General features: G+C 61.3%; 1 protein-coding gene across 1 annotated transcript in view; it reads right to left on the bottom strand.

Moving 5' to 3' along the window:
* LOC121361262 (glutamate receptor ionotropic, NMDA 2D-like) overlaps window positions 1-9,046 on the bottom strand; it is a gene marked incomplete at both ends in the record, with an annotated part of 13,617 nt that extends 4,571 nt beyond the window's left edge. Inside the window, 9 exons of the mRNA XM_041481776.1 lie at window positions 135-295; window positions 1,032-1,261; window positions 2,322-2,447; window positions 3,578-3,731; window positions 4,428-4,584; window positions 5,387-5,598; window positions 6,467-6,581; window positions 7,589-8,181; window positions 8,750-9,046. Of these exons, the coding sequence (XP_041337710.1) occupies window positions 135-295; window positions 1,032-1,261; window positions 2,322-2,447; window positions 3,578-3,731; window positions 4,428-4,584; window positions 5,387-5,598; window positions 6,467-6,581; window positions 7,589-8,181; window positions 8,750-9,046 (2,045 nt within the window). The remainder of the gene's footprint in view (window positions 1-134; window positions 296-1,031; window positions 1,262-2,321; window positions 2,448-3,577; window positions 3,732-4,427; window positions 4,585-5,386; window positions 5,599-6,466; window positions 6,582-7,588; window positions 8,182-8,749) is intronic.
* Window positions 9,047-12,459: the final 3,413 nt, after the last annotated feature.

Below are 12,459 nucleotides of genomic sequence, written 5' to 3'. Positions count from 1 at the left end.
CCCTTCCCCCCCCTTTCCCCCATTTTCCCCCATTATTTCCCCATTTCCCCCCATTTCTCCCCCATTCCCCCCATTTTTCCCCCATTATTTCCCCCATTTTCCCCATTTTTCCCCGTTTCCCCGTTTCCCCGTACCCGGTTTTGAGGTGCTGCAGCGCGTCCTCCACGCCGCGCTGGTTGTAGCGCACCATGTAGCTGTGCATGGCGGGGTAATTGCTGCGGATGTTCTTCTCCGTGCTGCCGTTGGGCACGGTGCCGAACTTCAGCGGGGGGTACTGCTCCTGGGGCCGCTGGAACTGCGCCCAAAACACCCCAAAAACACCCCAAAATCACCTCCAAAACCCCAAAAATCCATGGGAACGGGTAACAGCAGACCTGGGCCAACAGCGACCCAGAAACAACCAAAGGTGACACCCAAAAGTGACACCATGTCCCCAAAAACACCTCCTGAACTTCAGCGGGGGGTGCTGCTCCTGGGGCCGCTGGAACTGCGCCCAAAACACCCCCAAAACACCCCAAAATCACCCCAAAATCACCTCAGAAACACCCAAAAGTGATGCTCAAAAGCGACACCAGGCCCTCAACAGCTCCATGAACTTCAGCTGGGTTCTGCTTCTGGGACTGCACCCCATAACACCCCAAAACACCCCAAAAGCACCCCAAAATCACCTCAGAAACCCCAAAAATCCATGGGAATGTCCAAAACCACAGCTGGGCCAGCAAACATGTAAAAGTGACACCCAAAAGTGACACGCAAAAGTGACACCAGGCCCTCAACAGCTCCATGAACTTCAGCTGGGGTCTGCTTCTGGGACTGCACCCCATAACACCCCAAAACCCCCCAAAAGCACCCCAAAATCACCTCGGAAACCCCAAAAATCCATGGGAATGTCCAAAACCACAGCTGGGCCAGCAAACATGTAAAAGTGACACCCAAAAGTGACACCCAAATGTGTCCCCCAGTGTCCCCTCAGTGTTCCCCCCAGTCTCCTCCAATGTCCCCCCATGTCCCCCCGGTGTCCCCATTGTCACCTTGCGGTCGCTGAGGCCGGACACGGTGTCCACGTACTCCTCCTGGATCATGAAGGCCGCCAGGTTGGCGGTGTAGCTGGCGAGGAAGATGACGGCAAAGAAGGCCCAGACCAGCACCATGATCTTGCTGGTGGTGCCCTTGGGGTTCTCCACCGGCACCGAGTTGTTGAACACCAGCGCCCACAGCAGCCAGATGGACTTGCCGATGGTGAAGGTGGAGCCACCCGCGCCTGGGGGACAGGGGACAGCAGGACAGGGTCACACGGGGTCACCTGGGGTCACACAGAGTCACCTGGGGTCACACAGAGTCACCCAGGGACAGAGGACACCACGGGGTCACACAGGTGTCACCAAGAGCAGCCAGATGGACTTGCCAATGGTGAAGGTGGAGCCACCTGCTCCTGAGGGGACAGGGGACATGGGGACAGGGTCACACGGGGTCACCTGGGGTCACACAGAGTCACCTGGGGTCACACAGAGTCACCCAGGGACAGAGGACACCACGGGGTCACACAGGTGTCACCAAGAGCAGCCAGATGGACTTGCCAATGGTGAAGGTGAAGCCACCTGCTCCTGAGGGGACAGGGGACATGGGGACAGGGTCACCTGGGGTCACCTGGGGTCATACAGAGTCACCTGGGGTCACACAGAGTCACACGGGGTCACCTGGGGTCACCCGGGGTGGATCATGAAGGCCGCCAGGTTGGCGGTGTAGCTGGCGAGGAAGATGACGGCAAAGAAGGCCCAGACCAGCACCATGATCTTGCTGGTGGTGCCCTTGGGGTTCTCCACCGGCACCGAGTTGTTGAACACCAGCGCCCACAGCAGCCAGATGGACTTGCCGATGGTGAAGGTGGAGCCACCCGCGCCTGGGGGACAGGGGACAGCAGGACAGGGTCACCTGGGGTCACATGGGGTCATACAGTCACCTGGGGTCACACAGAGTCACACGGGGTCACCTGGGGTCACCCGGGGACAGGGGACACCAACACCAAGAGCAGCCAGATGGACTTGCCGATGGTGAAGGTGGAGCCACCCGCTCCTGGGGGACAGGGGACATGGGGACAGGGTCACACGGGCTCACACAGGGTGACACGGAGTCACCTGGGGTCACCCGGGGACAGGGGACACTGGGATGGTCACAAGGTGACACAAGGGGACACAAGAGGACGAGGAGATGCCATCAATGCCCAGAGCAGGCGATGGATTTGTCACTGGTGAACGTGGAGCTCCCCAGTCCTGGGGGTCACCTGGGGACACGGGGGTGACACGGGGACAGGGGACACTCACGCTGGCCGCTGGCCAGGCTCCGGTTGTAGCCCACGGGGCTGAAGTACTCGAAGATGAAGACGGTGACGGCCACCACGGTGAGACACATGACGAACATCATCACCCACACGGCCGGGCTGTACGGCTCTGCGGGGACAGGGGGACATTGGGGACATCAGGGGACATGGGGACATCAGGGGACATGGGGACACAGTGAGACACAACCTGAACATCATCACCCACATGGCCTCTGCGGTGGGGGGCTCTGCGGGGACATTGGGGACATCAGGGGACATGAGGGGACACTGGGTGACACGGGGGATACAGGGACATGGGATGACACAAGGACATGAGGGGACACACATGGGGACATGGAGGGCAGTAGGGCTCTTTGGGCACGTAGGGACATTGGGTTTGGGGGATTCCAGTTGGGTTTTGGGGGTCCCAAACAGGATTTTGGGGTTTTGGGGTACCCAGGAAGGCGGAGGGGGACACGGTGCCGTTGCTGCGGGACACCATGACGCTGATCCCAATTGGGATTGGGGGATCCCAGTTGGGTTTTGGGGGATCCCAGTTGGGGTTTTGGGGGATCCCAGTTGGGTTTGGGGGATCCCAGTTGGGATTTTGGGGTTTTTGGGTTGGGATTTGGGGTTTTTGGGGTACCCAGGAAGGCGGAGGGGGACACGGTGCCGTTGCTGTGGGACACCATGACGCTGATCCCAATTGGGATTGGGGGATCCCAGTTGGGTTTTGGGGGATCTTAGTTGGAGTTTTGGGGATCTGGGGTTTTTGGGTTGGGATTTGGGGTTTTTGGGGTACCCAGGAAGGCGGAGGGGGACACGGTGCCGTTGCTGTGGGACACCATGACGCTGATCCCAATTGGGATTGGGGGATCCCAGTTGGGTTTTGGGGGATCCCAGTTGGAGTTTTGGGGGATCCCGGTTGGGTTTGGGGGATCCCAGTTGGGATTTTGGGGTGTTTGGGTTGGGATTTGGGGTTTTTGGGGTACCCAGGAAGGCGGAGGGGGACACGGTGCCGTTGCTGCGGGACACCATGACGCTGATCCCAATTGGGATTGGGGGATCCCAGTTGGGTTTTGGGGATCCCAGTTGGGATTTTGGGGATTTGGGGTTTTTGGGGTACCCAGGAAGGCGGAGGGGGACACAGTGCCGTTGCTGCGGGACACCATGACGCTGATGCCAGTTGGGATTGGGGGATCCCAGTTGGGTTTTTGGGGATTTGGGGTTTTGGGTTGGGATTTGGGGTTTTTGGGGTACCCAGGAAGGCGGAGGGGGACACGGTGCCGTTGCTGCGGGACACCATGACGCTGATGCCGGTCTCCACGAAGGGCACGGAGAAGTCGATGATCTCGGAGCGCTCCTCGTTGATGGTCAGGGAGCCGATGGCCATGTCGGCGCGGCGGTAAAACACCTGGGCGGGGCAGGGCGTGGTCGGGGGGGGCGTGGCCAGAGGGGGTGTGGTCAGGGGACCTTTTTTTGTGTCCCCCCTGGCCCCCTGATGGGGGCTCTTCCTGATCCAGAGGGGTCTCTCCCCAGGCCTCATCACCATGGGGTCTCCATGGTGGATTCTGGAGTATTTTTGGGGTACAGAGGTGCATTTTTGAGGTGTGGGGATGTATTTTTGGGGGTTCCACCTCTCCCTCATGCCCTATCCATCCCCTCTTTGGTTGCCCTCCCTGACCCTCCCTGGGGGTCTCTCCACAGCCCCCATTGCCATGGGGTCTCCATGGTGGGTTTTGGGGTATTTTTGGGGTGCAGAGGGGTAATTTTGGGGTACAGGGGGGTATTTTTGGGGTACAGAGGGGTATTTTGGGGGTTCAGAGGGGTATTTTTGGGGTATAGAGGGGTATTTTTGGGGTGCAGGGAGGTGTTTTTGGGGTCCCACCTCCCACCTTGCTTGCCCTCCCTGGGGGCATCTCTCCCCAGCCCCATTTCCGTGGGGTGTCCATGGTGGGCTTTGGGGTATTTTTGGGGTTCAGAGGGGTATTTTTGGGGTACAGAGGGGTGTTTTTGGGTTACAGGGGGGTATTTTTGGGGTACAGAGGGGTATTTTGGGGGTTCAGAGGGGTATTTTTGGGGTGCAGAGGGGTGTTTTTGGGGGTCCCACCTCCCCCACCATGCCGTTCCAGACGCCATCGATCTTCTTGCCGTGTTTGCCGTTGGTGACCAGGTACAGGTCGTAGGTGAAGCCCAGGGCCCGCGCCAGGCGCTTCAGGATGTCGATGCAGAAACCTTTGCAGCACTTCTTCTCGAAGGGCGGGGGGCTGCAGGGGACCCCAAAAGTGGTGGGGACACCCCCAAGCTCCTGGGGACACCCCCAGACTGCTGTGGACACCCCCAAGGTGGTGGGGATGCCCCCAGGGTCTTGGGGACACCCCCAAGCTTGTGGTGACACCCCCAGGGTCTTGGGAACACCCGCAAGGTGGTTGGGACACCCTCAGAGTGGGGACACCCCCCAGGATCCTGGGGAAACCCCCAAGGTGGTGGGGACACCCCCAGGGTCTTGGGGGACACCCCCAGATTGGGGACAACCCCAGGGCAGTAGGAACAAACCCAGGGTAGTGGGACACCCCCAAAGTGACAACAGCGTTGGGTTGGGGACACCTCCAAAGTGTTGGGGGACACCCACCTGGCAGTGCCAACCCCCAGGTGTCCCAGGTGTCCCCCCCTGGCAGTGCCACCCCTACCACTCCCAGGTGTCGCCCACGCAGACAGTGCCACCCCCAGGTGTTCCAGGTGTCCCCCACCTGTCCCAGGTGTCCCCCACTAGGCAGTACCACTCCCAGCTGTCCCCCAGCTGTCCCAGGTGTCCCCCAGCTGTCCCGGGTGTCCCCCAGGTGTCCCTGGTGTCCCCCACCTGGACAGTGCCACCCCCAAGTGTCCCAGGTGTCCCCCAGCTGTCCCGGGTGTCCCCCTGGTGTCCCCCAGGTGTCCCTGTGTCCCCACCTGGCAGTGCCACCCCCAGGTGTCCCTGGTGTCCCCCACCTGGACAGTGCCATCCCCACCTGTCCCAGCTGTCCCCCCGGTGTCCCAGGTGTCCCCCAGCTGTCCCCCCGGTGTCCCCACCTGGCGGTGCGGTTGAGCTGGCGCCGGCAGGGCACGGAGTCGCGGATGCAGGTGCCGGTGGCGGGGTCGATGTTCTCCACGATGACAAAGGGACGTTCCTCCAGCGTGGCCACTGTCAGGTGCCGCCCGTCCTCCACGGGCTGCAGGAAGCGCCCGTAGCGCGACCACACCGGGTACTTGAGCCTCAGCACCTGCTGCTCCCAGCTGCCCACCTGGGGGGACACGTGGGGACACGTGGGGACACGTGGGGACACGTGGGGACACGTGGGGACACGTGGGGACAGGTCATTGTGTCACCATGATGGGATGTCACCATTGACAGTGTGACCACACTGGGTACTTGAGGCTCAGCACCTGCTGCTCCCAGCTGCCCACCTGGGGGGACACGGGGACACGTGGGGACACGTGGGGACATGTGGGGACACGTGGGGACACGTGGGGGACACCCAGAGGGTGACAGGCCAAGGTGTCACCATGATGGGATGTCACCATGGCAAGGTGTCACTGCTAGGGACAGTGATAGTGGGCAACAGGCAGAGGAAATGTCACCGTGCCAGGGTGTCACGCTGGGGACAATGATGCCACCACTCTGGTAGGGAAATGGTGGGGAACGGGACAAGGTGTCACCACTGTCACCACATGGCAAGGTGTCACTGCTAGGGACAATGATAGGGTCTCCTCAGTGGGCAACAGGCAGAGGAAATGTCACCGTGCCAGGGTGTCACCCTGGGGACAATGATGCCGTCACCGTGGTGGGGAACAGGCCAAGGTGTCACCATGAGGGGACAATGACAGGATCACCTTGATGGGAAACCAGCCAAGGTGTCACCGTGACAGGGCAGGAGGCTGAGCCGTGTCCCTGTCACTGCTCAGATGTCACCGCCACCCCCGGGTGCCACGTTGTTGTGACAACACAGCGTGACAGCGCGATGAGGGGGCGGGATGGTGAAGAGCAGATGGCACCGAGCCCTGGGGACCCTGTGGTGGCATCGTCACCATGCCCAGAACTGCAACACTGAGCAGACAGGAGACATCCCTGTCCCCAAGGGTGACATCCCTGTCCCCAAGGGTGATACTCACCACCTCCCAGGTGCGCTCCTTGTTGAGGGAGATGACGACCAGCGAGGGGTTCACCAGGTACCCGTCCTCGTTGAAGGAGAAATCCTTCTGTCCCCACGTGATGTTCATGAAGTACCTGTCCAAGCCCACCCCGAGAGCGGCCAGGGTCACCTGCATGTCCCCAACCCGACCTCGAGTGTGTCCAGGGTCACTTGGATGTCCCCAGTCCAACCAAACCCCAATCGCAACCATGTCCAGAGTCACCTGGATGTCCCCAACCCGACCTCAAGTGTGTCTAGGGTCATCCAACTGTCCCCAACCTAACGCCAGCCATGTCTAGAGCCACCTGAATGTCCCCAGCCCAACTGTCCCCAACTCAGCTGTCCCCAACCATGTCTAGAACCACCTAAATGTCCCCAAACCAACTGTCCCCAACCCAACTGTCCCCAGCCTAACCTCAACCATGTCTAGAGCCATGTCTACAGCCATCTGAATGTCCCCAACCCAACTCCAACCATTTCTAGAGCCACCTGAACATTTCCAACCCAACTGTCCCCAATCCAACTGTTCCCAACCACATCTAGAACCACGTAAATGTCCCCAAACCAACTGCCCCAACCCAATTGTCCCCAACCCAACTGTCCCCAACCTAACCCCAACAACGTCTAGAACGACCTGAATGTCCCCAACCCAACTGTTCCCAACCATGCCTAGAACAACCTAAATGTCCCCAAACCAACCAGGTCTAGAACCACCTGAACATTCCCAACCCAACTGTTCCCAACCATGTCTAGAACCACCTAAATGTCTCCAAATCAACTGCCCCAACCCAATTGTCCCCAACCCAACCGTCCCCAACCTAACCCCAACCATGTCTAGAACCACCTGAATGTCCCCAACCCAACTGTTCCCAACCAGGTCTAGAACCACCTGAACATTCCCAACCCAACTGTCCCCAACCCAACTGTTCCCAACCAGGTCTAGAACCACGTGAACATTCCCAACCCAACTGTCCCCAACCCAGCTGTCCCCAACCCAACCCCAACCCCATCTAGTGCCACCAGCACCTCCCCAACATCCCCAAACCCCAACTGCCTCGCCCCCAGCAGTGCCACGCCCCCAGCAGCGCCGCCCCCGCCCCACCTGTGCAGGTTGTCGTTGATCTGGGTGACGTTGGGCGCGCGGCAGTCGTTGTTGAACTCGGGGATGAAGCCGTAGTCGCGCAGCAGCGCCTCGGCGCCCTTGGCCACGATGGCCACGCCGTTGTGCACGCGGTGCTGCAGGTCGTCGCGCCAGCCGGCCGACAGCACGGCGAACAGCCCGGCGGGCACGTGCTCGGGCAGCTGCTCGCTGCCCCCCAGGTTGGTGCCCACCACGAACCAGATGTAGCCGGGCCCGGTGAGGCCGGCGTCGCGGGCGGCGCGGAACACGGCCTCGGCCTCGTCGCGCGAGCAGTAGAGCAGCCGGATCTGCGCCGTCACCTCGCGCAGCTGCCGGCGCGTCCGCGCGCCCTCGGGGTCGTCGGTCAGGTTCAGGGTGACCACGCCGCGGTGCTCCCAGCCGATGAAGCTGCTGTCGGTCAGCACCTCCACGTAGTCCACGAAGTCCTCGTAGCCGGGCAGCAGCGTGGTGACCACGGCGAAGGCCGTCCAGTCGTACTCCTCCAGCACCTCGAAGATCACCTGGAGCTGCTGCTCCGTGGAGGAGCCCAGCTGCAGGAAGGTGGAGCCCTTCTCCTGTGGAGGGGGGGAATGGGGAAGGCGTGGCGGGGGAGGGGACACAGGTTGGGGACAGTCACGTTGGGGACAGCTGGGTCACACTAGACGTGGTTGGGGTTAGGGGCCGTTGGGTTGAGGATGGTCAAGTGAGGATAGAACGTGGTTGGGTTTGGGGACAGTTGTGTGAATCTACACATGGTTGGGGATGTTTGGGTGACTCTAGACACAGTTGGGGTTGGGGACATTCAGGTGGCTCTAGACAGTTGGGATTTGATAAGAGTTGGAGACATTCAGGTGGCTCTGGACACAGCTGGGGACAGTTGTGTGCCCCTAGACACAGTTGGGGACATTCAGGTGGCTCTGGACACAGCTGGGGTTAGGCTGGACACAGCTGGGTGACACAAGACATGGCTGGGGTTGTGTTGGGGACAGCTGGGTGGCTCTGGACACAGCTGGGGACATTTGGGTGACCCTGTACAGGGCTGGGGTTGGAGACAGTTGGGATGAGGACAGCCGGTTGGTTCCAGATCCACCTGGGGACATTCGGGTGTCCCTAAACCCGCCCGGGGTCATCCCGGGGCGTCACCTTGGGCGTGAGGACGATGGCGGAGCCGCCGTTGACGCCGATGATGGGCACGGAGGTCTGGGCCGAGATGAAGTCGAGGATCTGCGCCACGGCCTCGGAGCGCGTGTCGTCCTCGAAGACGACGCCGTGGATGCGCAGCGAGGACAGCACGTCGCACAGGCGCACGATCAGGCTGCGCGGGTTGGTGTCGTTCAGCACCACCCCCACGGGGTTCACGTCCAGAGAGAAGTTCCGGAAGGTTCCGGGCGCCAGGCGGGGCCCGGCGGGGCCGTAGGAGGCCCCGCTCAGGATCACGGCCACGTTGAGCGTGCGGCGCGGCGCCGCCGGCGGCTCCAGGAAGGGGCTGGCGCAGGCCAGGGCCAGGGCGAGCAGCATCCTGCCGGCGGGGACGGGCACCGGGGGGCTCATCGCGCCACCGCCGCTGCGCCCTGCGGGGACACGCCGGGGACGGGGTCACCCGGGCACAGCAGTGCCCACCGGTGCCCACCGGTAACCCACCAGCAACAGGGGAGGGGCAGGCATGGAGATACTGATACCAGTGCTCACCAGTAACCACCAGTGCCCACCAGTAACCACCAGTGCCCACCAGCAACAGGGGAAGGTCAGGCATGGAGATGCCAGTGCTCACCAGTAACCACCAGTACCCACCAGTAACCCACCAGCAACAGGGGAGGGTCAGGCATGGAGATACCAGTGCTCACCAGTAACCACCAGTGCCCACCAGTAACAGGGGAGGGTCAGGCATGGAGATACCAGTGCCCACCAGTAACCACCAGTGCCCACCAATGCACACCAGTGCACACCAGTGCCCACCGGTGCCCACCGGTAACCCCCCAGCAACAGGGGAGTGACACAGAGATATCAGTGCCCACCAGTACCCACCAGTAACATCCCAGTAACCCCCCAGCACCAGGGGAGGGGAGAAATGGTGGTAATGGTGCCCACCAGTGCCCACCAGTGCCCACCAGTAACCTCCCAGCAACAGGGAAGGGGAGAAATGGTGATAATGATGCCCACCAGTAGCCACCAGTAATCATCAGTACCCACCAGTAACCTCCCAGCAACAGGGAAGGGGAGAAATGGTGATAATGATGCCCACCAGTAGCCACCAGTAATCTCCAGTAAGCCCCAGTAACCCTCCAGCAAAACGGGGGGTCAGACACAGAGATATCAGTGCCCACCAGTACCCACCAGTACCCACCAGTGCCCACCAGTACCCACCAGTGCCCACCAGTAACCTCCCAGCACCAGGGGAGGGTCAGACATGGAGATATCAGTGCCCACCAGTAAATACCAGTGCCAACCAGGAACCACCAGTGCCCACCAGTAACTTTCCAGCACCAGGGGAGGGGAGAAATGGTGGTAATGGTGCCCACCAGTGCCCACCAGTAGCATCCCAGTAACCCCCCAGCACCAGGGGAGGGGAGAAATGGTGGTAATGATGCCCACCGGTGCCCACCAGTGCCCACCAGTGCACACCAGTGCAGCCCAGTAAGCCCCCAGCACAAGGGAAGGGTCAGGCATGAGGGGAAATGGTGGCAATGGTGCCAACCAGTGCCCACCAGTAATCCCAGTAACAGCCCAGCACAAAACCCTGTTGCCATTCTGAAAACAGCGGGGACCAGCTGCTGTCACTGTCCCCACAATGGTGGGGTGACAAACCCGTGCTGGTGGGTGACAAACCCCTGTCACTGTCCCCAGAGCAACGAGGACAAAACCCTGTCACTGTCCCCAAAACAGCAGGGGACAAACCTGTACCAGCGGGTGACAAACCCCTGTCACTGTCCCCAGAGCAACGAGGACAAACCCCTGTCACTGTCCCCACAACAGCAGGGACAAACGCCTGTCACTGTCCCCATAACAGCAGGGGACAAACCTGTACCAGCAGGTGACAAACTCCTGTCACCATCCCCAAAGGAATGGGGACAAACCCCTGTCACTCTCCCCAAAACGGCAGGAACAAATCTGTGCCAGCAGGTGACAAACCCCTGTCACTGTCCCCATAACATCAGAGACAAACCCCTGTCACTGTCCCCAGAACGGCAGGAACAAACCTGTGCCAGCGGGTGACAAACCCCTGTCACTGTCCCCAAAGCAACGGTGATAAACCCCTGTCACTGTCCCCAAAACAGCAGGGACAAACCCCTGTCACTGTCCCCAAAGCAACGGGGACAAAGCCCTGTCACTGTCCCCAAAACAGGAGGGACAAACCCCTGTCACTGTCCCCAAAGGGACGGGGACAAACCCCTGTCACTGTCCCCAAAACAGCAGGAACAAATCGGTGCCAGCGTGTGACAAACCTGTGTCATTGTCCCCAGAATAGCAGGGACAAACCTGTGCCGGTGGGTGACAAACCCCTGTCACCATCATCCCCAGAACAGCAGGAGGGGACAAACCCACGTCCCCATCCCCACACCAGCGAGGACAAACTGTCCCCGTGCCGGAGGGGGACACAACCCCCTTGTGTCATTGTCCCCGCAGCGGCAGCAGACAAAGCTGTGTCACCGTCCCCGTGACAACGGGGTGACAAGTCAATGTCCTCACCCCCTCCGTCTCCCCCCGGGCGACACCGGCTGTGTCCCCTCCGTGTCCCCACCCCCTGGTGCCACCCCCCGTGTCCCCTCCGTGTCCCCCTCCAGGTCCTACCTGGCCCGAGCTCCTCTCCGGGGGGCTCAGCCTCATCTCGGCCGGGGGGGACGACACGGAGGGGACACTGGGGGGGTTGGGGACACTCTGGGGCTTGGGGACACTGGGGGGCTTGGGGACACTGGGGAATTTGTGGCAGCACCTGGGGAAGGAGGGGACAGTGAGTGGGAGGCCCGACCCTCCCCCCAAAAGCCCCAGAACCCCCAAATGCCCCCCAAAATATCGGATCCCCCCCCAGCTCTCAACACCCCACTGAGGATCCCAGTTTACCCAGTTGGTCCATCCTGGGCCCCCCAGTCCACTTCCAGTTCGCCCAGTTGGATCCCAGCACCCCCAGTGCCACTCTGACACCCCCCAGCTGGATCCCAGTCCCTCCCAGTCCCCCAAACTGGTCACCAGTGCCCTCCCAGTTAAACTCCAGCATCCCCCAGTCCTTCCTCCCATTCCACAGCCCCGAGCTGGGTCCCAGCTCCTCCCAGTTCCCCCAGTATCCCCCACTCCACCCCAAATCCCTCCCAGTCCCCCCAATTCCATTCCAGCCCCAAATCCCTCCCAGTCCCCTCAGTATCCCCCATTCCACCCCAAATCCCTCCCAGTCCCCCCAGTATCCCCCATTGCAGCCCCAAACCCTCCCAGTTCCCCCAATTCTATTCCAGCCCCCCCAGTTCCTCCCAGTTCCCCTCCCATCCCTTCCCAGTGCCTCACAGTGAGACCCCAGCATTCCCCAGTTCCCCCCTCTCCCATTCCAGTCCCTCCCAGTTCCCCCAAATCCCATTCCACTCCCTCCCAGTTCCCCCTTCTCCCATTCCACTCCCTCCCAGTTCCCCCAAATCCCATTCCACTCCCTCCCAGTTCCCCCTTCTCCCATTCCACTCCCTCCCAGTTCCCCCAAATCCCATTCCAGTCCCTCCCAGTTCCCCCAGTTTCCCCCAGTCCCCTCAACTGGGTCCCAGCCTCCTTTCCATCCCCTCCCAGTTCCTCCAGTCCCACTCCAGCTCCCCCAAACTGGGTCCCAGCTCCCTCCCCATCCCCCCCCCACCCCCCCCCCGCTCCCCCCGGCCCCC

This window comes from Pyrgilauda ruficollis, unplaced genomic scaffold, assembly GCF_017590135.1.
Source record: "Pyrgilauda ruficollis isolate IOZ18807 unplaced genomic scaffold, ASM1759013v1 scaffold565, whole genome shotgun sequence".
Taxonomy (NCBI): domain Eukaryota; kingdom Metazoa; phylum Chordata; class Aves; order Passeriformes; family Passeridae; genus Pyrgilauda; species Pyrgilauda ruficollis.
Note: the sequence above shows the minus strand (reverse complement) of the source record. Positions and strands in the feature narration are given on the sequence as shown.